At 46.0% G+C, this 27,481-nt stretch overlaps 1 protein-coding gene across 3 annotated transcripts in view; it reads right to left on the bottom strand.

Moving 5' to 3' along the window:
- Nmdar2 (NMDA receptor 2) overlaps positions 1–27,481 on the bottom strand; it is a 256,773-nt gene that overhangs the window by 70,698 nt on the left and 158,594 nt on the right. For all 3 annotated transcript variants that reach the window (XM_065427668.1, XM_065427670.1, XM_065427669.2), the window contains exon 4: positions 13,799–13,960. In XM_065427668.1, the coding sequence (XP_065283740.1) occupies positions 13,799–13,927 (129 nt within the window). In that variant the 5' untranslated portion in view covers positions 13,928–13,960. The remainder of the gene's footprint in view (positions 1–13,798; positions 13,961–27,481) is intronic.

Here is a 27,481-nt window from a genome sequence, read left to right as displayed (position 1 = left end):
TGCATTGATTTATCGTCGTGATACAGTAGACCTAGTACAGTAGACAGTACAGGAAACTTGTGGACTGTGCTACGCATATTGCAATGCAGCTGGAAACTTGTGGCCGTTATTACCTTTACCGGGTTATTGAATTCCAGATATAGATAGAGCTCAACGGACATTTCAGAACGCATGCTTTGGCATATCTGAGAGGGTTATCGCGTGCTTTAAATAGTTTCCACATCGCACACGCCGACTTGGAATGATTCACTCTGAATGCGGCAACATAACGGAGGACACGCAACATATTCTTTTGCACTGCCGGTAACAGGATGAGCCGGGAAGCCGAATGCAATTTGAAGCTAGCGAGGCTTGGTCTCATACGTATGGGCACCGTTAAGCTGTGGGGCTGCAGACCAAGAAATGTTCTTCAAATGCCCGCACTTGATGTTATAAGACTGTTTGTGGAGGACGCTCATACTGTCGGAGGGCATTAAGATAGAGACTGAATGTCACGCTATTGTCTGGTCAGGATCACACTGTGTTTTTGTGTGTTTTGAAGCAGTGAGGCTGGATGTCACTTATTTATCTCTAGTGGTACGCCGTATGTATCGCAGTTCATTATATTTCCTTGTTGTCATTGTTGTTGTTTCGCCTTAACTTACTTGTTGTTGTTGTTGTTGTTGTTGTTTCGCTTTATTTCATCATCATCATTATCAGCTTGGTTACGCCCACTGCAGGGCAAATGCCTCTCCCATACTTCTCCAACAACCACAGACATGTACTAATTGTGGCCATGTCGTCCCTGCAAACTTCTTAATCTCGTCCGCCCACCTAACTTTCTGCCGCCCCTTGCTACGCTTCCCTTCCCTTGGAATGCAGTCCGTAACCCTTAATAACCATCGGTTATCTTCCCTCCTCATTACATGTCCTGCCCATGCCCATTTCGTTTTCTTGATTTCAACTAAGATGTCGTTAACTTGTATTTGTTCCTTCAATCAATCTGCTCTTTTCTTATCCCTTAACGTTACACCCATCATTCTTCTTTCCATAGCTCGTTGCATCGTCCTCAATTTAAGAAGAACCCTTTTCGTAAGCCTCCAGGTTGCCGCCCCTTAGGTGAGTAAGGGTAAGACATAGCTATTAAACACTTTTCTCTTGAGGGATAATGACAACCTGCTGTTCATGATCTGAGAATGCCTGGCAAATGCACCCCAGCCCATTCTTATTCTTCTGATTATATCCGTCTCATGATCTGGATCCGCCGTCACTGCTTGCCCTAAGTAGATGTATTCCCTTACCACTTCCAATGCCTCACTACCTATTGTAAATTGCTGTTCTCTTCCGAGGCTGTTAAACATTACTTTAGTTTTCTGCAGATTAATTTTTAGACCCACTCTTCTGCTTTGCCTCTCCAGGTCAGTGAGCATGCATTGCAATTGGTCCCCTGAGTTAATAAGCAAAGCAACATCATCAGCGTCGCTTTAATTTACGATCCTACAATTGCAAGTCATCGGCAAGGTTTTGTTGGTGGTGTACACCTTCTTAATGATTGTTTGTGAACGTCTGTCATATTTTTCTCATTTCTTCCCCCGACACGAAGAAGCTGGCTCCATCCCCTGGTGGAAATCGCTCTTCGAATATTCGATAAGCTAACCATTATTTCGGAATTCTTTTGGATCACGCAAAATAAAAGGTGCATAGTTGAGTGCCGCATTACCACATCCTTTACACAACATGAGAGGGCTCCGGAAGAAGTACAAACACCAAGTGAACAAGAGTACCATATTTTCACGTATCCGGAATGGAAACATCGCTCAATGAGGACATTACTGCGCGCGAGAGAATAAAAGAAACAAAAACCATTTCTCTCGAAGCCACCGTACCGTGAAGGCTAATCCGTCCAGAAAATCACCGACCATCGAAGACGGGACGGAGGACATCTTCCACAACAACCATCCGACTACGCGACGAGAACGTCTGCCTATATAATCAATAAAATAAAATAATATTCGCGATCGCTTGTCGGTGGCTCACAATAAGCATTCTTCCGCGCGTCGTTAACAGACCCTCTGCTGAACATCAGACGGCTCTCGAAAGAAATACTCCCAACGAGCGTACAAGAGCGTCCCATGTTCACGTATCCGGGCCGAAATCTCCCCTCATCTTCCGACATTGATATAGGCGAAGAAACAAACGGAAGAAAAAGAAAAAAAGAAAACGCATCTTCCACTCTTTAAGCCATCGTCCTGTCCCGGCTAATCCCTCAGGAAAGCCGCCACCCACCTAGGATGGCAAGGGGGGTACAACATCCATCAGAGAGACCGTCCTGCTGCGCGACGGGGCGTTCGAGCGTACAAAACACGGTGCTCAATCGCCGCGGCCCTGCGATACACGCGATGCCATCCGCTTCGAGTAAGAGACACACGCACGTCCCCCCCCTCCCTCTATGCGGTGCAACGGAAGACTGGCACCGCCGAGCTCCTGTACCCCAGACGTCGTGAGGCGGCGAAGCGCGGTGCGTGTTCGAACCATTGGCTTGACGAAGTGCCTCAGCCCGTGTACGAGGCCTTGAACCAGGGGAAAAAAACAAGAAAACGCGAGGTCTGCCATTTCCTGCAGAAAGAAGAAAACTGCCTCACGTCTTTCTCTCTTTCTTGCTTTCTTTCTTTCTTTCTTTCTACCTTTCTTTCTTTTTTCTCCTCCGATCGTCGTGATGCCAGCAAATCACGCGAGCGGAAAACGATGACCGTCGCGGTGTCTCGACGCGTACGCGTTCGACGGCCTTGTCGCTGCGTGCGCATTTATCTCCCCGTGCCATCGCATCTATTTAATAGCCTCGCTTGATGTTTCAACACTGCTTTGTTATTTTTTCTGTATAGCTCTCCTTCCGCGTTCTGTAATCTCGCCTATATTTATCTTTTCTGCTGATTAGGTTTGTCCTTTCTTTTCGCCCTTCCTGCATCCCGGTTTCTTCTATATTTTTATTTTGTGCGTGTATGTGTGTGTGTGTGTGTGTGTGTGTGTGTGTGTGTGTGCGTGTGCGCGCGCGTGTGTGTGTGCGTGCGCGTGTGCGCGCGCGTGTGTGTGTGTGTGCGTGTGTGTGTGTGTGTGTGTGTGCGCGTGTGTTTGTGTGCGTGAGTGCGTGTCATTGTTTCTATGGCACCGTCGCTCAATGACATTGATAACTTTCCCTGCTGACCCTACAGTGGCCCACCGATGTGTAACTGACTTGTGCCCAACAAATGGTGCCACGCTAGGAAATTTATTAAAAGACTCGGGTCGCTCGAGCACGGCCCTTTCATTTTCTCTTCCACGTTATTTTCTTTTTCCTCCCGTAGGGTAAGTGAGGTTTACTTACACCCTCTACGACGTCGATGATGGCACAATTCCGACAAGACGGCGCCCGTAAGAACTCTTGCGTCTCTCACCAGGGTTAACATTATCGAGCAAGAAAACAGGGGGGTGGGACGTGCGGGTGCGCTATTAGATTCATAGCCTTTGATCATGACGAAAGCGAGATGACAGTGGCACGACGGTGACACGATAACAACTTCGCGATGAAGACAAACATAAATACGAAGACGGCCCGACAGCCCCAACGCTGCAACTCCGCGGTCACCAGTGCGAGTAGACAGTGGTACTGCCGTGGCCTCGAAGTTACGCACCCTCCTTGCCGTGACGACAAAACTATGAAATGATTACATTCAAAGTGCTGCGTCACTTCAAAGCAGAGATGGGTTGACGGCTGTCACTCTAAACCTGCACGCCGCATCATTCTTCAGTGTGAGGGTTAGCACAGAGCCAGTCTATGAGAGCGACGGTTAATAAAAATGCGAGAAGCAAACGGGGCATTCGACATTGTAATGGTACACGGATACAGATCTGTCACAGCGCCCGAATATTTTCACACTAATTAGTAAAAAAGAACTTACAGACCACTCTGCGGAAAAAGACTGAGTGAGTTAGTCTTATTTATCCACTCGCGCAGGAGCAGTGAGTTACTTTCAGTTAGGAGGAGTCACACTCCGTTCTCGGGCTAAACACTGCCTCCCTCTCTTCCCACTTGTCGGTGCGCCAAGGGTAAACTAGCTCACCGGAGTCTTTCTCGTGCCACTATGCTCCCCGAGCAAGATATTCGGCATCACAAGTAGCTACGGAACGACAGCGCTGGAACAAATCGCCACCATTCTTTAATTTTTTTTCTAGATTTATCATAACAGGCTTAACATTCAAAATAAGAGAAAGGTTCGGCAGCATGTTACACTCATACAACGTGTGAAGGCGAAACGTGTGAAGCCTGCCGCACACTTGCTAATGCTCCGTCTCGCATCGTAGCGTTGCTGCTTTCGCAGTTCGGCTCTCTTCGGCTCGTTTTCGACCCTTAGCTGCGGCTTCGCGCGCTCGTATAGCGGGTCATATTCGCGTCGACGACCCTTCTCTTTGACTTTACGCTGCATTCTCTCAGCAGGGGATTGAAATGGATGCACTTCTATTTGTTGTATGGGTAATTTCAATGAAACAATGCACTGTTTGTTTCACTTTGCCGAGCGCTTGTAGCCCCAGCCTTACGGGGGTATCAGCCATTGCATTTTTGCATGCTGACGGGGGCATGAGCCAATGAGAAGTTACGTAGTCCTTTTTTTGTACCACTCGACTAGACTCCACGTTTCTGTACATTGTAAACGATATTCCAATGAATGTGCGGACTGGACGATTCACTTCGCTGAGTGATCGTAGCCTCTGCATTACGAGAAGGATCAGCCATTGTATTTTTTGGTTGCTTAAGGGGGTATGAGCCATTGATGATGATGATAGTTTTTGTACCATTCGAATGGACACCGCGTTTCTGTACGTTGTAGGCGTGACTCCAATGAATGTGTGCACTGAACGTTTTGCCTTGCGGAGTGTTCATAGCCTTTACCTTGCGAGAATGATGAGCCATTGCACTTTTTTGCTTGCTTAGGGGGGTATGAGCCATTGCTGAAGATGATAGTTTTTGTACCACTGGAATAGACGCCGCGTTTCTGTACGTTATAAGTACGATTCCAACGAATGTGCGCACGGAACGTTTCGCCTTGCGGAGTGCTCGTAGCCTCTGCATTACGAGAAGGATGAGCCATTGTACCATTGTATTTTTTGCCTGCATGGGGGGTATGAGCCATTGCTGGTGATGATAGTTTTTCTACCATTGGACCGGACGACGCGTTGGTTTTTCAAGGCCGTCGGATGTGCGAGCCACTTAAGGCTTTGGGCTCAATACTAAACAGGAAGAGTAACATGGAGGCTCCGTACACTGCTAGCGCAACCAATGCAAAGTCCCGAGGTCTCTGCCTCGTGAGTGAGCCATGCCAATGTCGTTCTGCATGAAGGTGAACTTAAGCTGCCACGCACGTGTGAAAACTTGACTGGTTTCTGGTTATCTTATCGCGATTCTTATCTGTCATTTAGGAGACAAGGAGTCCAGGGATGATGTAAGGATGTCCCAAGCACGCAATCTTAGTATGGCAAATTAGTACTGCAGAAGCCCGAAACGGGAAAAAAAAATGTGCACGAAAAGGACAAATCCCGTATCAGAACGAATTTTTCTTCAACGGTGAGGTTTTCTTTCTTGGAAACCCGTTCGGGGTTTCCTTGGTAGCTTCATGCTACAATTACGCTGGACAACAATTTTTCACAATAAACCTTTATAATCTGCCTTTGTACCTTCTCTGTATCGAGTAAAAGCTCAGCTGTAGTAGATGCAAGTGTTCTTCCTTCCATGTTAAACCTTGCCCCACGTTCTGCGAGCCTTTTTTCTTTCTCAAAGTCAACCCACAGCAACTACGCTGGTTTGCTGTTATTCTAAACCCTCTTGTTGTTGCGCCGTGGGTTAACGTTTCTTCCTCGAACGTGGCCTTCAGTCGCAGCTGCTTCGGGAGCATAACCAGAATAACCGATAGTTGAGCACGTTATGAATGTAGATGTAATGCGCTCAACTTTCACGAAATATCGCGAGCATGGCACCGCCTTGAGGGAACGTGCGCTACTTTATCCACAAAAGAAGCCAAACGTGGCAGTGAGCGCAGTTTGCTGTGATTGCGATAAGCACCCAGAATAAAGCGATTAATGGAACCCTCTTTCGAGAAAAAAAAAAAACTTTCGACGTCAGCCTAGAAGCAATGCCTTTCAGCAAAGAAGTAATGCGAGTAAATGCTATATACTCTGCACGAGCCATCAGTAGAAAAAAAAGAATAAAAAAAGCTTTAGGGCCGAGACAAAGGAACACACAACACGCACACGCACGAAAACAAAATTATCCTCTTCATGAACAAACGACTCATCGAAGTAATATCACTTCAGGTCAAACTTCTTTCTAGCTTCTGCTTGGGGGATCCACTTTCTGAGAATAAAAAAAACAAAGTTTTTTGTTCGATTTCTCTCATTTTTATCTGGGTAAGTCATAAAACTGAGAGGGAGAGATTTTATCTACAGTAAAGTCAGGCAAGTCCGTGCTTCCTACATAAAAAAAAAAAATTACAGTTCCCTCCCTAGCCTCACAACGCACATAGCTCTCCAAAATTAGGCGCTCATTTTCTTTTAGCCTCTGCCTCTAATGAAGCATCGCATACTCTGCAGTACGTTTTTGCAATTTCTACGACGCTCAGCAATTCGCGCATTTGTGTTTTTGATTGTTTTGTCTGCCACTGGTTTCGCCGACGTTGCGCGCTCTAACTGCTACGAGCGAATGAGCTTGAATAACTGCTACTTTTTTTAAAAGCGCGGGAGCGGCAATTCTCGCGACGATTGTCGAAACGGCCTCGTGACAGTGGCCATCAACCTAGGCTGCAGTGGGGCGATAAAATGTTCCTGCCTTCCCGTTTGCGGCGGAAAGGGCACTTGGTTAACGACCCAGCGTGGTTGCTCAAGCCCTCGAGATTGTCACCGTGAAGCACACTGCAAGAGCACTATAAAACAAGACTAAGTTATGTTCGGCCTAGTAGGGTCTATGTATATTTGGTGAATCAACGGTCAGTTACTAGTTAGTAGTTTAAAAAATTAAAAAGAACTGATTCCTTTCTGCGTCGATTTAGCGCCCTAAACGCTGCGCGGCTACGTCGGTGTGACGTCACAAATTTCGAAATTTATTACGCTTTCCTTGACTTTTCTTTCCCGCATTTTCCGCGTGGGTCACCGACTTTTCGCGGGTATGTACATAAAATATTGCGTGTATTCAGGGACTTCTTTCACGCTCGGCAAAATACTTTTAGGTAGCACGTGCTGTTTCTGTTCTGTTTAGTAAAAAAGAAAGTTTGCTACACAACGTCTCAACACATAATGTCAGCTCGAGGGATCTCTAGAACACACTGACCCTTTAATAGAATAGAGCTCTTCATTCATGGCTTCTTCGATGAGCTTCATTTTCTATCATTTAGCCTTTCGGTATGCGCAACTAACCCCCTAGAATGGGCCCGTGCCAATGTGGCACCAGGTGGCATAGAAGCCCGAAATATATTTACTTGCGTGTGTTTCAATGTAACATATATGTGATTTAGAAGTTGTGAACTTCGCGCTGCATGAGCGTAATCACTGCCCGATATTACACGTTGCGTATAGGGTGAAAGCCAGCACAATTGTACGCATCGCCGTTAGTTGCACAGTATTTAAATATTTGCTTCATTAAATCGTAACGTCACTTAGACGCGGTCGTTGGATCTGTATTGTTTGTTTAACGTGAGGTCGCTGTTCATATAAGAAAAAAAGTTGCTGTGAAAATTCACTACGTTCAGTTCTATGTTCCAACTTTCACTGTTTCATTAAATTTTGGGCCGGAAATACCGAGCCAGTAGATTAGCTTGACGTCACGGACCTTTGCGCGCATGAGAAGTACTCAAAGTTCTGAGAACTCACTAGTTCTTCTGTGAGTGTCAAATTCATTTTGGCAGCGAAACAATTCGTAACCACTCTATACTTAGTGGTGCTCCGAATGAGCCTAACAAAGTCACTTTATGATAAGCACGAGAATTCCCACAGCAATAATAGAGTGTATCACGCGTCATGTGAGCTAATTTCTATACATTTCTCTACGTTCTCGGAACAAGAGCAGGCGAATGTCTCGCAATTCAGAGTTCACTGTAGAAATCAGAAAATCTGAAAATTAGGGGCGACGTCTCCCTTCAAGAAATTAATGCCCGACCCAAAGCGCCAGGACTTTATTATGACGTCATGGATTAATTTCTTTTTTTTTACACGTTAGCATTTCTACGACTACTCTTCCTGCTATACACGCATGAGGTCGCGGGATCAAACCCCGACCACAGCGGCCGCATTTCGATGGAGGCGAAATGAACAACCACCTGTGTACATAGAATTAGGTACATGTTAAAGAACCCCAGGTGTCGAATCTCGCATCAAGGTCACTTTTTATGGTGTGTAATGTCTGATGCAATGCTTGGCACTGATACTTACCAGGTTTTCTCAAGGAAAGCTGCTTTTCTTGAGCTCCATCGCAACGAATGGCGACCGGAAACGCGTCGGCTATGACGTCTTCCTGCCATTTCTAACGTCTACACTACTGCGAAACATGACCTTCGAGATCCGCATCCGCTAATTGTTGGATGGCGCGATGTTGACGTTAAGAGGAGCGCAGAAGAGACCAAGTTTTCTTCTTTCTCTGTATCGAACAACCAAGGAAGTAGGAGTAAGCAATGTTGTACTTAACGAATCCTGGTCATGTTACGCGAACTTCCAGCGAGGCTGGCGAAAGGTCAGAAGGCAGTGATATGCGCGAGAACTTCCGTATTCTTTTTTTCTTTTTAGGATGTAAAAAGAAAAAGCGAGGATCCCTGCATATTTGGCATTCAGAAACGTCGTTATGGTTAGCATACATGAGAATACCCAATTTCTAACTGGCTGCGCGCTCACTTTTCCAACGTACGGGAAGCGGCGTCGGTTTGCGCATCTTCACTGGCGCATCCGTTCACACGCATCGCTTGCTTCTGATACCCGCAGTTCTTTATTTGTTCGCGCACATCGGTTCCCGGCTAATTGCTCGCTGGCTCACCGTCTGCACGCATCGATTATCACACCGGCGTCGAGAGTGTTTTACATTCGAGCGTCGCCCGCAGAACGTTTCGTGCGGAGAGGAGGAGACAATGCGTCCCGAGTGCGCGGGAAGGCCGCTCGCTGTTCAACGGTTGGGCGCTAATGAAAAAACACTGCCCTCGTTCCTTGTTTTTTATTTCGTGTTTTTTTTTCTTTCACGTCCTCTCTTACATTTTTTTACGTTCAAGCATACATTAGCGAATCGCAGGCCGTGCTCGGTCTCACGGGGCAAGAACCAGGGGAAGCGAAACGCTCCATCGAAGTCGGCGGCAGCCGCGGTCGTTACGGCGGCTGGAATGGCCACGCACTCAACCCCGCACACGATGCCATTAAAATTTGTGCGACATCACCTTTCCCTTCTTGGGAAGGCACAAGCTAATTTTTATTTTGTCTTTTACGCAACTATGGCGCTCATCTATTACATTATTCTGCCTTAGTTAGTTTAGATAGATAGATAGATAGATAGATAGATAGATAGATAGATAGATAGATAGATAGATAGATAGATAGATAGATAGATAGATAGATAGATAGATAGATAGATAGATAGATAGATAGATAGATAGATAGATAGATAGATAGATAGATAGATAGATAGATAGATAGATAGATAGATAGATAGATAGATAGATAGATAGATAGATAGATAGATAGATAGATAGATAGATAGATAGATAGATAGATAGATAGATAGATAGATAGATAGATAGATAGATAGATAGATAGATAGATAGATAGATAGATAGATAGATCTAGGATGTCAGCTGGAATGGCAAGAACGATTTTTCCTTTTTTGTATGAGGGAACACACTAGGAGTGATGAGAATTACTAGAAAGGCATGCTATTTGGCAACATTGTGAAAGAAATAGACTCCGGCTCCATCCCGCTTTATGAAAGGGGATGTACAGCGAAGCTTGTGCGGACGTTCGACTTCGTCACCCAAGTACTACCACCCCAAATGGCGCACGTCACGCCCGCACGCACGTGTGTGGAAGTGCAGCATAATATTTCATTCTTCTAGGCCTCGTGCCAAGCGCAAGTGCTTTATTGAACTCAATTATAGTTCAAAAGTAAATTGCGTAAGTAAATGCGTAAAGTGCGACTCACACACAACCTACAGACAAGATGGCATTGTAGTGTAATTCGAATGTACGCGAAAATATCGTTCTATTACGCGGAAAATCCAACCCAAACATTTTTTTTTAGCTGCCGCGTTTTGGGGTGAGCACGCCACGAAAACTCCCGACGAACTAGAGGCTAACAGCTTGGCTGTAAAGCTAAATATAAAGAAACGGTTGGTGGCGGCTGAATGCCGCTGTCTTGCCGATTATAAGACAACTCGAGACAACACTGGACAAATGGAAGTGGCCATGTGGCAGTCGACATGTGAGCACTCTGGGTCAATCCACCAGACTGGGTATGCACCCCTGTATAAGGGCCCCGATGGACAAGTAGTACTCGAGTCAATAACTTAAGAAGTCGGCCAGAACCATAGCAGAGGTACTGACCTCTGCTATATTTGTTGCAGACAAAATGTAACCAGAGCGTGCTGTAAGCATAAGTACTGATGTACGGAGCAGTGAAGATGTCGGCAGCAAGAAATTTAAGTCGGCTACACGGAACTGAAGAACTGGGCAACCAATGTGATCGAGTGGGAAGAAATAAACTTTAAAAATTAAACAATGTGTGAATTGAGCAGAAGCCTTGAGCTCAGAAGTAAAGAAAGAGCAGTATAGTGAAGACACATCAATCAACATCAAAGACGGCTTCGCTTGTCACCGATTCCCACATAAGCAGGAGATCCCCCGATTTTTTTTTCTGGTGTTCGCGGTGTTCTGCATCCCTTGTAACTGGCCTGGAGTGGTTAGATGATAGCGTGTGGCTGTATTCTTCTGGCGGGCTTAGTTGGATTTGGTTAAGACGCGTTGGCGGTTTAGTTGGTTAGAATCCACGAGAGAGTGTATAAGCGCGACTCAACGAGGACGTAGAAAGAAACAGATACACAGAGACAGTGCTTCACTTTCAACTATGTCTCTGTGTATCTGTTTCTTTCTACGTTCTCGTTGAGTCGCGCTTATACATCCTATCCTAGTTTGACGTAATCGGAAAATCTTAGCATTTACGAAAACTTCGAATTCATAGACTATGATATATATGCTTTGCAAAATTATGCGCCTTCTTACGGACGCATGGGCATTCATCATAAGAAAAATCTAATTATCATAACTCTGTTCTTTTGAAATGTTTCATAAATGTTTCTTACCAATGGTACGATTCTTATCTTTTTCTCGAATGCGTCTTCTAGAGCATCTAACACGAATGAACTTATCTTACACTTGGATCAATTATTATCACAATTGGTGAAAAGCAGCTCCACAAAAAACGCGTAGTTTAAATATCATCTCGCTTGATCTTAAGTACCTTGTCATTTCGGTATTCTTAAGACTATTCAATAAGTGCTGCTAATAGAATTGCGACATATGTTTCTGCCTATTCCGAGCTCTAAAGTTTTGTTCTCTATTTTCGCCGAATAAATTGTTATCACTACTATTATTATTGTTATGATTATTTTTAAAAAGCATGCAGGATTATTTCAATCTTGTATTTGATTTTACTCCTTGGATTTGATGCTATCAATAGACAATTTCCTCTCGGGCTATTATAGAATATAAATGCTTTGATTTAGGAACAGATTAAGATTAGTCAACTCAGGGCTAAAGAAAGGTATTTCAGCGTTTCGCATAAATTTGCATCTGACAAGTACGTATTACGCGTGGCATCAAAAGCGAATAAAGAAAAAACATGGAGAAGTAGCATCTAACGTTTTCTCTTTACAAGCCACACTGTGTGTTCTTGCTAGTGTTCAGCTTTCTCGAGGGACGACACGAAAGTGGCACCGCCTAAGTGAAGTACACGGCTGTCGAACAACCCTTTATTTGTGCCTTTTTTTCGTGACTTCCATTTTACTTCTAGCAACCTACGTCAACTTATTCTTTACTTTCCTAACTTGGCTTCTCCCGAGGCATTAGTAAGCTGCAGGAAAGGCAGAGATTCAGGAGTAAATTTGGTTTGGCGCAGCAGTTTCGTGTTGCTGCGCCTATCAGTCTTCGTCTTACCCGCGCTGTCTCGTCTGCCAAACAGCCCTTCATTTGCACCATCTTTCAAGGCTCACTTTTTATTTACCTACCACAACTAACCTCACCCATCTCATTTTTTTTTTCGTTAGTTGGCTTCTTCTCAAGCAGTATTATACTGCAGCAAAGCCAGAGTCTCAGTCGTACATTGGCAGTTGCAGAAAACAACCCTATTATAGCTCACGGGTGTGACACAACTACAGGACGGCGATCTCACTCAGAATTTCCTTCACCCAGACTGCGAATCACTCAAACCTTTGACTCTGAGGAGTACAAGTGGGTCCGGGGGTGTGCGTCTCAGAGACTTGAGGTGCGAGTACAAATGTATTAGGTTTTGGTCACCTTCTAAATGTGATATGTAAGTTAAGCACGTGTTCTAGAACAACTGCTTATACTCTTATCTTGCGAAGTGACAAAAATATGGACAAAGCTTTGTGCATGAGAGGACCTAGTAATTTATTGTGGTGATCAACCGCTATCATATTAGTACATGCGATTGCCGCCCTAAAGGAAACTCGGGCTGTAGGTGCAAATTCAGTCACCCAAACTCAGTCGCCCAAGTTGGGCAGGGGTTCATTGAAGAGCAGCACATGCGCAGTGCATTTGTGGCGCAGCCTGTTGAAACGTCGGATTGCTCTCTATAAGGAACCCGTCTGACGTGGGTTCGATTCTTCCCTGCATCGCAGAAATTTAAAACATCTTTCTCGTCGTTTAAAATGCCGTATTCCCAGTGGCACATACCGAGTCACCCAAGATGACGTCAACACGTACTTGGAAGAGCTGAACACACCAACTGGCGCATACTCAGTGACCGAAGTTGACATCAAAGAGGTCCCTTGAACACCGGCAAAGACCGAGCGGCACGTGCCAAGTGCTCCAATTCGGTGCCAAAAGAGTTTCATTCAAGAGCGGTACATACACAATCCCGCATCTACAAGGACCCCCGACGGCGTGAAAAAGGTTCGTTGAATAGCAACACGTGTACGCAATGCCCCATACTCAGTGACCAAAGTTGGTCTGTTGGTTCGTTTCAAACCCTGTTCCCTCAGGCTAGCTGCCGGATGCACTACCTATCAGACCATGGACTACCCAATGACCCAAGTAGGGGGGAAAACGGTTAGAGACATAGCTACGTGAACTAATTCGCCCTCGGAAAGGGCGTGAAATACCCAAATAATGGTAACGCCTTAAATGAGCGCAGAACGAGCAACAAAAGGAAGGCGAAAGACGCGCATTGTCTTCCATTTTTTCTTGTCCCTCGTGCTACGCCTCCTTTACAACATGGCCCAATACCTACCCGATCACTTTACTACAACCGTCTCCACCGATCATCGGCTGAGGAGCCAGTGATGGAACATTTGTGCTTTATGATAACGTCTGCTTTGCACGGGTGGTTTTGACTCATGTACTGTCCGCGCACTTTTCTATACCCCCTCTCTCTGCCATCTCTCTCTTCCCCCTTCTCCCTTCCCCCCAGCGTAGGGTAGCCAATCGGATTCTTGACTGGTTAAAATCTCTGCCTTCCGTATATCCCTCTTTCTCTCCCGGTTCAATTGATCGTGCAGAGAACACACAAAAGCAGTCGGTCCAAGCAACTTGCCTGCTGCACGAAATTCGCCGACGCCTGCGTAGCGGCCGGTAGGAGCAGCGTCGTCTGGAAAAGCAGGGCAGACGACAGCAGGCTGACGAGCGCAGCCGCCGCCGCCGCCCACAGGGCGGCAGCACGCATCGCGCCGTCCTGTGCACCTCGCCGTCCAGGGCACTGCAAACAGAGGAGACAATTTGCATTTCTAATGAGTGAAGCCACTGGTTATGCGTACTCTACGCACGAAGGAAGAAAAAAAGGAGAGAAAAGAAGACGACGCATTGACTTTCGCTGTAGCAGAGGCGCCAGCGGAAGATGCGGCCAATTACGCCTTTAGAAACGACGTGTCTAACCAAGTTCGTCTTCTGCTCGAATTCCCTTCCCCCACTTCGTTATGGCGTCCCTCTATTCCGGGGACCAAGGGTTTCAAAAAAGATCCGCGTATAAAAGGCCGTGTTTATTGTGTAACTTGCGCTCAGCATCGGTTCAGGGAGCTAAAACCCCAGCCGCCAAGTGGAGGTGCGACCGCGAGCAGAGATGCGTACCGCTGCCATTGCAGCAATTTCTTCATTACGCCGTGCAAGCAGGCACATTCTTAAGCACGCCACACGTATAACTGAACCACCAGCCATACCAAATAAACTCGAAATGTCACACGCCCCCTCCTACCTCCCCTCCCGCAAGGTCCCTATCCCACCCTTGCAATTTACTGTCATGCCGATAGCTTCAGGTGCAAACAAATTGACCTTCCAGCGAAGTTGTTTGTTAATGCCAACCAGGGAGACTTCTTGAGGCTTCCCGGCTTACTCAAGAGTTATATCACGCGAGAACAACTACGGAGAAACATTCCTTTAAACTAGCATTCTCGGATTGGTTGATGCAAGTCGTGCACTACACCAGAGCATTTCTATCCGTGTCTCATGCTGATTCGCCCCTAATATGCACTTATTCTCCCGGGATAGTAATGCAGAAGGCCTGCATTGGCATAAGGTCATAAGACCAGTCGCATGACCAACCGGAATCCTTATCGCTGTTCAACCGTCATTAAAAGAGAAACGATCTTTCCACAGCTGATTTCTTGCGCGCTACTATCTGGAGCATTAGCTTTATAAACTTCCGGTTGGTTGTTTCTCCGCGCAAGTGTTGATCTTGAGTGCAGTCGAACAATTTATTTGATAATCACTCCCGCCGAGTTTATTTAAACCAAGCACTGTCAGAGCCGCCTCGCTTAGTTAAAATTATAACACTGTGTCAGCACATGCTTCTTATCTCGTAAGCCGCCACGGCGCCTTAGCGGCTATGTTGTTGCTCTGCTAAGCAAGACGCCACGGGATCAAATCCCGGCCGTGACGGCCGCATTTCGATGATGGCGAACTACAAAAGCGGCCGTGTCCCGTGCATTGGGGCTACGTTGAAGATCCCCAGGTGGTCAAAATTCATCCGTAGCCCCTCTCCCCCCCCCCCCCCCCACTACGGCGTGTCTCACAATGAGATCGTGGTTGTGGCACGTAAAACCCACATAAAAAGAAAAAAGTCTGAACTAGTAATGAAAGAAGCACACCTTCTAATGAGGTTCAATGAAGCTTTTCGAATCTCAAAAGTTCAAAGATTTTTCGAAACTAAGCACCCCCCCTCACTTTGGGCATCGCGATCGTGAAAAAAAGGGGGTGCTTAGAATCGAGTAAATACGGCGCGCAGCCGTATAAATCGAGTAAATAACAAGCGCGCAGCCCCTGCGTTGTCCATGAAGACTAAACAGCTTCCGGACTCAAATCCCAGAGTCCAAAGGAACACGTTATACAGGTAGACTGTAGGGTCAACCGATACGTTCCCCTGGTTACTACAATAATCTGTTTATATATTTAAGAAAAAAAAACAAGTGTTTGTGTCCCCCTGAAATATTACGAAGCCAGTGGTCTGAAAATCCATCCTAGGTGAACCATGAAGACTGCCAGAAAGTGAACAACTCTCTGCCAGCTCACATTATTCGCAAGTTCGTGAATCCTCCAAGAGAAAGAACACCGTACATCGATATTGTGAAGAGAACTTTTCTCGTCTATTTGCGGCTTAGGTAGCGAATAACCCCCAATATCAACTCCAACCAGCGCCAAACCAAGTTTTGTCAACATTAGTCGTACCCATATTGTTGTTTACATTGACCAGATGGTAAGTTCACCGTAGATGGTAAGACCCGGCGGTCAATGTTCACCGTCGCGCATGTTACGCTCACGTTAGGCTCACTTTCTTAGGCTCAATAAAGCTCACGCTCATCCAGTTTTCTGTAGTAGTAACCGCTCTAGGATGCGAACGCGCTAAGAGTGAAATTCGCGCAGCCCCTGCTCCATTACTGCGGAGCCTGCATCACTGCCGCGTTAAACGCTGGCCGGATGATTTGAATTTGAATGAGCGCCGCGCCCGTTAAAATTGGCTGCCAACCCCGGCCGCGTCAATTTCGGAGAAGGTCACAGCGAAGCACTCTTCTCGTCGCATTGATTGCGTCTCTCGGGGGGCGACATGTGCGGTGCTTACAGAATAGTTCGCAGTGATTAAAAGAAAGAGAAGTTCGTGGCCCTGCGTTCTCTTCGGAATTGACCCGACTAGCAAACGAATGAGAACACCTTTCAAGACAAGTCACAGAAGCGATGTGAACAAGCATCCTTTAAAAGTGACAGAACGCGCAGCTTTCCTTCTTTCCTTCCTTGCTTTTTTCTTCCTGAATCACGATAAGCGTCATTGTTATTGCCAGTATAGATGCAAATTACCCTAGTGAAATTTCTATATGTTTGTTCAATAACTGTTCAATTGTGTTTGACGGCAAATGTTGAAACCCAGAGTAAGGCAACACAGGTGAAAAATTGTTGGGCCTTTTTGAATTGACACGAGCCCAGTGCAAAATTAGTTTTGAGGAAAGCCTGAGAAACATGGTTTAAAAAAAAAGATGGGCGTCTAAAGTGCAGAAATATTGTACCTCAAAAGCGTGGACACTGAATAGAGGTCAAGAAAGTCGGCAATCAAGTACAGAATAATTGAATGTGCAAGTAGACAGCCCGGAGACATCAAATATAACAGACAGAAATAGGCTCGATAAACTGGATGCAAAATGTGTAAACAACTACAAAGACCTCGGAGATTTGCGGATGCGACAACAAATATACCGAGAAGAAAAAAAACTGTGCGACAACGCACAGGGCAGTGCCTCGCTATTTGAGGCCCGAGCAGGCTACCAGAGGTCAAGGACGTACTGGAGCAAAATTCGCAACAGGACAAGCCAAGAGTCTGCTGAAGCAAATGTCCTGCAATCACCCAGTGGGTCGTTATTACGATGCAAGAGACGTATGGCACGTTCATCTTCCTGAAGCGCTAAAATTCAAAGCGGTTGAAACTACTCAGCCGTCGAGATAAGATAAAGACGTTTAGAGTGTTGGTGAAAGAAAAAGCAGGGAAAAAGTATACAGAGCCGGAATCATTACATTTATCGGTATGAGTGCAGATTTTTTAGGCTAGTTGGTTCGTTGGATCATCATCATCATCATCATCATCATCATTGTCATCTTCACCAGCCTGGTTACGCCCACTGCAGGGCAAAGGCCTCTCCCATACTTCTCCAACAACCCCGGTCATGTACTAATTGTGGCCATGTCGTCCCTGCAAACTTCTGAATCTCATCTGCCCACCTAACTTTCTGCCGCCCCCTGCTACGCTTCCCTTCCCTTGGAATCCAGTCCGTGACCCTTAATGTCCATCGGCTATCTTCTCTCCTCATTACGTGTCCTGCCCATGCCCATTTATTTTTCTTGATTTCAGCTAAGATGTCATTAACTCGCGTTTGTTCCCTCACCCAATCTGCATCTGTTGACGTCATAGCGCTGGATTGACAGGGACATGAAAGACGACAGTACGTGCGCGCTGTTGTCTCGTAGAAAGAAAGCGGTGGTTCATCAGCATGTGTGACGCATCATGTGTCAGCAATTCTTGCGGCACAGGGCGTTTTGCGTGTTACCGGCAGACAAAGAGGGAGGCTTTGTCGTTCACACTGAGGGTGAGTTAAAATTTAAGGCTGTAGAAGCAGTCTCTTCTGTAATGAAGCGCTGTGATGATGTCTCACTGCAGAAAGTTAAAGCGGTGTGAAAAGGGGCTCTGTTCTCGATTTAACCTTCCCCGCCTGACGAAATGTCTTTTTTTTAAAAGTGAGGACCTTCATTTAAAGGTCATGTTTTCTGTAAAGACTCACAAATTAGATTGTCCATTTCGAGGTTTCCGAAAGAGGTACATGGCAAAATGCGCTGGCTAGTTTTCTGCGAGGTAAATTTAGCTTGTTTGGTATTGCTGAACCTTTCATGGTGAGAAGCTCAAGTTAGGTAGTAGACTACCTTAGGAACAATCAAAACAAAGGTATATCAGCCTTCTCCATCGATATTAAGGATTTGTACTACTGTATGCCTAGAGCTGCCCTAATGCAATGTATTGTTGAATGCATAGATAACTACGGCGTAATTGCATTCCAAACTGAGACAGTCATTTCATCCATCGGGTTGCTAGAGCGTCTAGCGTTCTATCTAAGATCTTGTTATGTTGAATGTCATGGGCTTATCTACCTTCAGAAGGAAGGAGTGTGTATCGGGTCATGCCTAGCCTCCTTCCTGAGGGACTTATTTCTTGCCAATTACGACAGACGTCTACAAGAATACCTCGCGACGCTAAAGATTATAAAAATACTTAGATACGTGGGTGACTACCTCGTAATGTATAATTTCAATTTCAATAACACTGAATTAGTGAATGACGTGGTTGCCGTGTTCAATGAATGTCTTGACAATTTGGTTATATGATAAGAAGCCAACAAACACTGACACCAAGGGCAACATAGGGGAAATTACTTGTGCTTGATCAATGAAATTAAGAAACTATAAATTAATGGAAATTAAAGTGGATGAAAAAACAACTTGCCGCAGGTGGGAACCGAACCCACAACCTTCGCATTTCGCGTGCGATGCTCTACCAATTGAGCTACCGCGGCGCTGTTTCCCCTTCCACTTTCTAGGGTATTTATGTGCCCTAGTAGAACCCTGGGAGTGTTAGCCAGCGCCACCACTCACAGACCTTGGCGGCGGACGTGGAACGTCTTTTTGGCCGCACGCGTCACGAGAACGTGATCTTTTTTGGGTGAAGGCAACTGGTCAATAAACTGGTCAAGGCATCAATGTAGCCGGATTCGAGACCCTCGTTGTGTGACGTTATTACACATGAGCTGCCTAACAATAATGCTATCCAGTTTTTATATGTAAAACTAAAATTGACCGCCAATCATTGCTGTTGGGAATATCGCCCTAGGGAAACAAAAATGCTGCTTCCGCATGCCTCGCCAGATCCAAAGTTGGTGACGCGAGCATAGCAAACCTTTGTTTTGTGAATGCGCTCCGCAAATCATGCCCCCCACCGGATGACTGAAAGGTTTTTGAGACAAAAAGAGCGGCTACTAGAAGCAATCTACCCCATCCACGTACTTTTATCAGTGACGGAACATGCGCTGAAAAAACTAGCGGAAGCGGGCGGCAAGCGAGAGCGCAGCCATGAAAGGAGAAAGAAGGTGGTTGTACCGTACATGCATGGTATATCGCATGGTTTAAGGAAAGTGGCCCGAAAAGTGGAAGTGGACGTCGTATTTTCGGCTCCACAAAAGTTATCAAGCATATGTAAGGCCACCGATCCATTCAGAAAGACGGGACGAAGGTGCGCAAAGAACCATCGGGCGACGTTTGTGCACTGCGTGCAAGTTGTCGTATATCGCTTCGCTTTCACGTGCGGCAAAGTATGTACATAGGGCAGACAGGCAAGAGCCTCAATGACAGGCTAAGAGAACACAAACATATATTGAATTGTGATCGAGATGGACATGTATCCGTGCATTGTTATGATTGCGGCTGTAAACCACTGTTTAATGATTGTATAGTCGTGTTTATAAAATGCAAGATACAAGGGAGATTGTAGAAGCAAGCTTGCTTGAAATTGAAAGTGCAATGTGTGTCAGCGCCCCGTCGATCTCTCTGAGCAGAAAGGAAGTGGCCTATCTGAAAAATGCTGGGTTGCGCGTGCGATGATTTTCACTCGTGTGAGCCGGTATAAATACCATGATTTTTAGAAATAAAATTTAGTTGACAGTTAGTGCACGTCCTGTCGTCTTTCATGTCCCTGTCAATCCAGCGCTACGAATTTAGTTGATTTGTCAGTAGGTTTTTTTTATTATGCTGGGTGTTCATTCTTAAGTTTTGTGGAAATTTTTAAATAACGCCTGTCGCAGATGGCATTAGTCCCGTTCTTGAGCTGCATTATTAGAAGAGGCGGACTTTACGAGCCCGAGAAATTGTAACATATGTTGAACTTAATAAAGGAAAATCTCTAATTACCTTAATAATTACCGACTTTACGGCACATGTTGCAATTCACGAACTGTAACTGGTGAGATCGATGGCAAGACGAATCCACGCGAACTTAATTTGCAGGGTGACACCAGTTTCGAGATATTTCCCAAAGTTCTACATGGAATACATAGGCTTTCTAGTCACTTTTGTGCTTGCATGCACAAAAAAAGTCGATTCATGAAAAAGTAAGTGAAACAACAGCGCATTTTCACGGGGAGCTTAATGGCGCATATCTCCAAATTGTCACCATTCTGGAAATTCAATTTCCAAGTGGATTCACCTAGCAAACTCACCAGCTACAATTCGTAAATTGGAATAACTGCCTTAAAGTATTAATTCGATGGATAATCAGTGATTTTTGCTAATTAGATGAATATGTGTTTTCTTTTCTCGCGCAAGTAATGTCTGCCTCTCTAAATGATCTAACTCAAGGACCAGAATTACGTTATCTGCAACAAATTATTTTTAAAAATTCCGTAAAACTTCAAAATGATCTGCCTGCAGAAAGAAAATATCAGGAAGAGATAGGCAATTGGCTATGCTGCTATATATTATCTAATACGCACAACTACACTTCCCTTGGCACGCAGACTGCTACTCGCGCAGACATCCTGCAGTGCGTTCCACGTGACTGAGGAGAACCAGTCCGTGTAGGTGGGCAAATCTTGTCTACGCGTTGTTAAGTCTCAAAACAGCGACGGTTATTCCTTACGTGCTTCCCACAAGGCAGTGCCTTCATCGGCACACGCCCAAACGGCTACGGGGCCAGACATGGACTGTGACGAGCAAACGAAGGTGCTTACTTCGAGGCGACAACAACCGCCTCCCTGCGTGGAGGCGGTGACTACTGATAAGGCCAGTCTCCGGACTCTGACAAGCTGGCCGTCACGCAAAGACCACATATTGAGCACGGGGCCAACGTCTAGGACTTCCGTGAGAACTGCGTCGACTTCAGGTTCCCAAATTGTCACGTGGTAGCCTCGTACACAGGGGCGATTACGCAACATTGTAGGCGGGGTCCGATGGAAGGGTGCGACGACGTCATCGGTGGGATTTTGCGAACGATTTGGCGGTTGTGATTGGCCGAGACACAGTCATCAGATTCCCCAGTCTAGTCACCTAGGGAAATGAACTGTTTCAATGCGAACAGTTTTGGTGCAGTGGCGTGTCCCGACGTGTTCTGATGTGTGCTCAGACATGTAGTTAACACAGATGGTTAAAGTGTTCCTAGATGGAGTGGGCTTCCATATCTGGAGCCAGTTTAAATAATGTAAAAATAAAGTATATTCCTCCGTTCCCACTCCCAGACGTATTCATCCCTGTGCCCGGAAAATTCCTGGCCTAAACGCTACCTCGAGCCACAACAATGTGCACAACTTCACTTGCTCTCTCCTAACGCTGTAGCCGCGTTTTTCTTCAGCCGTCACTGATTGCATGGTACTGTAGTGGTTTTCCCGTGTTTCTTTATTAACTTCCAACTATCACCTCCATACCTTGCTTATGAATAAGAAAACCACCTTCTCTCTCTCTCTCTCTCTCTCTCTCTCTCTCTCTCTTCCTCTCTCTCTCTCTCGTTTCACTCGAGCCTAACTCACACATAGCCGAGAAATGGACTGCAACTGAGAATAACTTGTGTGGCGACGTGCTCGCAAGATAGGCCTAGAAAAATTTCCCTCTGCTCACATTTGCAAAAGCCCGGTCAAAGGCGCCACGTGTGCGTTTTCTGCAAGACATTTGCGTAAAGCAAGAAAGAGAGGGAGAGAAAGAGAGACGGGAACACTCGCTCCAAATTCTCATTACGGTTCTTCTAGGTCTGGTCCCTGCGGTATGGTTTTTTTTTTTTTCCAAGAATCGCAGACGGCGAAGGTTCATCGTCGTGAGCCTCGACCACGGGGCCTAAGCTCCCACTTTACATCAACCCTGAGCAAAAGGCCACAGCGATCCCGAGAACATCACAAATATCATTCGCTTCCTTGGAGTATGCCATCCACCGTGCCCCGTCTGCGGTACCGTTTTCTCTGCGATGCAAATTTGCGTCTTGGTGTCCGCGGGAGAGAGCTAGCGCGCTCACAGAAAAATGTTTTGCGTTAGGCAGTTTTGAGACACTCCGTGCCATCTCGTTTGCCACGAAGTGTTGTGAATGTCTCTGTCCTCATAAGCAAATGAGGAGAACGAGCATAGTGAATAGACAACGCTCGTCTCCCCAGCTCCGGGTTAGTTATTTTGCTTCACCCGCTAGAATAATAACGCGGGTATTTCTAAGATTGACCCTAATATACAGTGGTATGCCAAGTAGGAGGCATGGCCAGGGTATTTCTTTTAGCTTAGTAGAAGGATATTTGGACCGGCTGTTGTAAAAAGCTCACACTTTAATGGCTATGAGTGTGACGAAGTATAAGATAAAAAAACCAAGACGGGAACATGGAAAGGTTCGTCCTTTGTATCCTTTGTGCTTCTTCAACGAGTTGAATTTTCTGTTAACTCAAATCGTTCTCCTTCATTTACGAATTTTTCTTCGCGCTTTACCCATGGTGTAGGAAATACAAAACATATTAACTACACTAGCACTACTAATTTACCTATTATTTCGCGGCCGCTGCTACGCAGCCTTCGTCTAGCAAGAATTCGTCCACTTAACCTATAACCTACTCTGCTACGATGCAAATCTCTCCATTGCACTCACACGTGGCCAGATGCTCATGTCATGTATGTCTCTCTCATATGGCTGGTCAAATGCCGCTGTGACGTGTTGCTCTGATGTAGCTATAACATAGCCATAAGCTCCCGTCATATGTATGTAACACAGTCACGTGGCCCCCTGATGTGACCGTACCGTTGCCGCAAGCGTTTTCTTTATAGTAGCATAATGAGATGCATCGTCGTGTATATGTAGCAGTTTCACGTATAAAGAGTTAGTGCAAGGCAGATGAGCTAAATAGGTGCCCAAGTTTTCCGGTAATAATCTGTTCAAATGCATGGTCCTGCAACACGTTCCCCACTAAATTAGTGCTGTGAACACGAGTATTCATCGCAATGAAAGGGCCTCTGGAGATTAACAAGCAGCATTACCGACTGCTACTACTCGCAAGCGGGTCCCCAGAAGGGTGTCTAATGACCCGTTCATGTATGTATTCGTTGCATGTATGTATGTCATGTATTTTGTTGCCCCTGCCAACGAACAGTGCGTAGTCCCACGAATCTTTGATGTGACTGTCCCGCAGCCCCGTGCCCCTGTCATGTGACTGTCCCGTGGTCATATGCTCTTGTCCACTGAATCACATGCTCCTGTCACGCAGTAGCAGTCTTTGATAAAATACGCGCAAAAAATGTAGCCACACAACACAAATGTGACGATCATTTGTTCCAAGTATCAAAATAAACGTCATTAGGCAAACGAGGTCTGAAGTACCGCATTCAGTAAGCGCAGTAATCATGCACGGGTCGTTAGGCACCCTTCTGCCGACCCGCTTACGAGTAGTAGCAGTCGGTAATGCTGCTGATCTCCAGAGGCCCTTTCAGTGCGATGAATGTTCATGTTCACAGCAATAATTTAATGGCGAACGTGTTGCAGCACCATGCATTTGAACAGATTAATACCAGAAAACTTGGGCACCTATTTTGCTCCTCTGCCTTGCACTAACTCTTTATACGTGAAACTGCTGCGTATACACGACGATGCATCCCATTACGCTACAATAAAGAAAACGCTTCCAGAAACATCGAGGGCACACTGTGTTACACGACCACTCAGAAGTTTGCAGCTGTTCCTAGTCTCGATGGCAACACGCCGGAACCGAAGCAGCTCTGCTTTGTGTCGGCGGCTTACGTTTTCTTGACTTCCAGATATAAATTGTCGTAAACGAAGCCTCAACTTGTTGAAATACAGGGCAGTGCACTCCTAATGTAGCAGACAAAGATGACGAAGACAAAGTGAGACGTTGAAGGATTATGTTGTCGTAAGACTTTTGCACTTTGCGCAATGGTTGGAAACACTCATGGTGTGGCCTCCGCAATACTGGCGACGTTCGGCGCTATCCTGCCCACACCACTTGAAATGCAGCGCGCGAGTTTCCATCGTAACAAAAAATCGAAATCAGCACAATGTCATTCTTTTCCTCCTTCCTTTCTTTCTTTGTTTCTTTTCCTTCTTCTAGACTCGCCTCAACTTCGTTCATGTTTCGGTAAAATTACTATAAGAACGCCGTCACAACAAAGTGCCTTCTCTTTCCTTTCTTTTTCGAGACAAGAAAGAAGTGCGATTACTGGTACCTAATAAATTAATATTTCCCCACTTTCTTTTATTAATATTTACGCCTCATGTTTCAGTTCATCAATGCAGCGAATATCTCACACAAGCTGTCGACGTGGCTCGCTCAGCACGAGCACCCGCCACTCCGTAAACAAAACGGAGAATGAGTTTCGGGGTTTTGCGTCATCAATCTTCTTCTACTTCACGAACCAGAGCCCCGAGAATCTAGTCCCTCCTAAATGCCACCCGACCTCGCAACCCACTCTCCTCGCTAATTTCCGCCCCCAGAGTCGGAGCTACGGCAAATCGAAGGAGTAAATAGAAAGGCAACGAGACCACAAAACAGTAATGTATGGAAAAATAAAAGCAAGCACTATCATACACTCGCGGTCATAAAGCGAACATCCCCACATTGCCCTGCGACCGTGTATGCGGATGCGAAGACGCGGAAGCTGGGGAAATCGGGAAGAATGAGAATGGGGACAAAGGGAAAAAAGAATAAAAGGGAGATAGGGGAGGGTGGCCTGGTACAAGGCTGTCGGCAAGACGTCGCCACAGTTTGCACGCTGAGGCCACAAGTCTCTGAAGGAGCCGAAAGCAAGGCCGTGTGATCGGAGCGGGCGCCCTGCTGCCTCTGTCATCACCGGAACCAAACGCGAGAGGGAAGAGAGGGTGAGGGCGGAGGGAAGGGGACGGCCGAGATTTATGACGGCAATCGGAGAACGCGAGCGTGCCTTGCCCTTTGCCTGTGTTGTTGTGCTTTCACCGCTAGGGGTCACCCTGGCATTCTTGCACGTTCTCCCACCAATTCCTCATCTTGCTCCCTCCCTCACCTTCACCCTCCCCCCTTTTTCCTTACCCTCCAATTTCCAAAGCCATTCAAGCCGCAGCCCCACCCCCTCCTTGTCCTTTCCCGCAGAGATGTGCTCCCCATTATGCGATAGCGTTTCTTAAGGCTTTCTGTTGCTTTCCGTGTTGCTTTTTTTTCCTCATTTCCTTTTTTTCTAACACTTCTTACAATTTTTTTCAATACTCTCCTTTCGGGAGCTACTAAAGTATTCAATGCTGTTGAAACTGCAAATCTGTTTATGCGTGCGCACACTTTGGCGGAGTGGGCAGGAAGACAAAGGGCCAAAAGAGATTGCAGCTTAGCCTCGCATACTAATCTAGCTATTGCATAACCTCCTTCCTTTTATTGCTTTTACTTCGTGTTTATTGTATTCAAAGATTTTCCTTTAGCTACCTCCTGCCTGATTCTCGGCCTTTCCTCCTTAGTGAGTGTGCAAGCCATGACAGAGGTTCATCATCATCATCAGCAGCAGCAGCAGCATCTCATGCGCACCATTGGGTGACATTGTATCTAGGTCTAGGCATTCGAAATGAGTGTGCAGCTGAGATAACATGACATGCATAAACATGCCAACATATTAATCATCGAGTCGAATTAAATTTCACGAACGACTGCCAAACATTCGAAAGAAAAAGGAACGGAAAAGCGGGTCATCAGGAATCGTCTCTGCAAGTAAACAATATGGGAGGCTGCTTCGTGTAACCTAAACATTTCACGGCCAGCTCCGCACATGCTCACAGCGCTGCTTAAGGCCGAAGCAGTGGCCATAATGGCGCCTAGTTGCGGGTGATGAATGAAGACCCATGGTGTGTGGACCTTAATATTTACAAACGTTTGGTTCTCCCAGGTTAATCGCGAAGCCGCTGACATCTATTACGCATGCAGTCACACCGGGAAAAGATGCTAAAATTTGCATAAAGGATATCGCAATAAGAAAGAAGTGCCGCCGAGCGGCCGCTCGCTGTCTACCGTCTTCACAGCATCTCAGTGTATTACGACAGCTGTCAAAATGTAGTTCAAGCAGCTAACGTAATAGCTCACCATGTATTGCAAGGACGGCAGCAACTTAATCGCAGAAGACACATCGTATGGCTAGCCCCATGACTGTGCGCCTCTGAGGACGCGTTCTAATCGGCAAGACTCAACGTGCGATCGACAACTGCGTAGATAAAATGTCAAAGAGAGTCAGTGTATCATATTCATTTATCGGCTTCCTTCTTTATTGAATCATCCTTTCCTTAATTAGGCCAATCAGTCAATCAGCAAGCCCGTCGGTCGGTCGGTCGGTCGGTCGGTCGGTCGGTCGGTCGGTCGGTCGGTCGGTCGGTCGGTCGGTCGGTCGGTCGGTCGGTCGGTCGGTCGGTCGGTCAATTATAATGGAACTGTTGACAACTTTCTTGACTTGTCTTTGTGCAACATCGGATTATCATATTAAATGTGTATTAATATATAGTGAGCGTATTCATGAATAGCCTAAAGGAAAAATCACATGATCAAATCCGTACTGAAACATACGAAATGTAAGAATCAGTCGCAAATGTAGTAAAAGCATTAGGACGTTTGTTACCATGAAGACAGAAATTGGTAGTTAGAATTGGAAAGCAAATAAAAAAAACCGTTAAAATATATCTATACAAAAATGAGGCGCTTCGAAGTTTCGAGTGAGCTAACCTAACAAGCTTAGATTGATTCAAGGCTTCCCTCCAGTGTCTCGTCGGCGGCCGTGAACCACTCCTTCGAGTATAATTAAGTCTAGTACGACGTAGTAGGACAGCGCTAACTAAAACAAGAAATACATAGAAGACGAAGGGGTCATGAAATTGTCATTGGGGCCGCCGTCCTCGAGCGAGGTATTATTGGGCCGCCCTGTACTGGCGCATAGCCCCAGACGTTCTATATTATTAAGGCAGAAGTCCCAGCGCAAACGCAGCGTCACCGGTGATCATGGCTTTCTGGGTTAGCTGCATCCGCAGATGGCATGCGGCGGGTCATCGGGAACGACTAAGTTCCGCACCCGAGTGGAAAGCGTCACTCCAATTTGTGTGCGCGGGGAGAGCCATATTTAATGAAAAGGCTCCGGCCGGCACCCCCCGAGTATGGTTTATAATAGGCGTCTGACGGAGCGATCAATAAATTAAAGACAGCACAGTGTAGCGCGTTAGGTGCATCCTGCGGGTCAG

This window comes from Dermacentor albipictus, chromosome 8, assembly GCF_038994185.2.
Source record: "Dermacentor albipictus isolate Rhodes 1998 colony chromosome 8, USDA_Dalb.pri_finalv2, whole genome shotgun sequence".
Classification (NCBI taxonomy): Eukaryota; Metazoa; Arthropoda; class Arachnida; order Ixodida; family Ixodidae; genus Dermacentor; species Dermacentor albipictus.
This window is presented reverse-complemented; position numbering and strand designations above follow the sequence as displayed.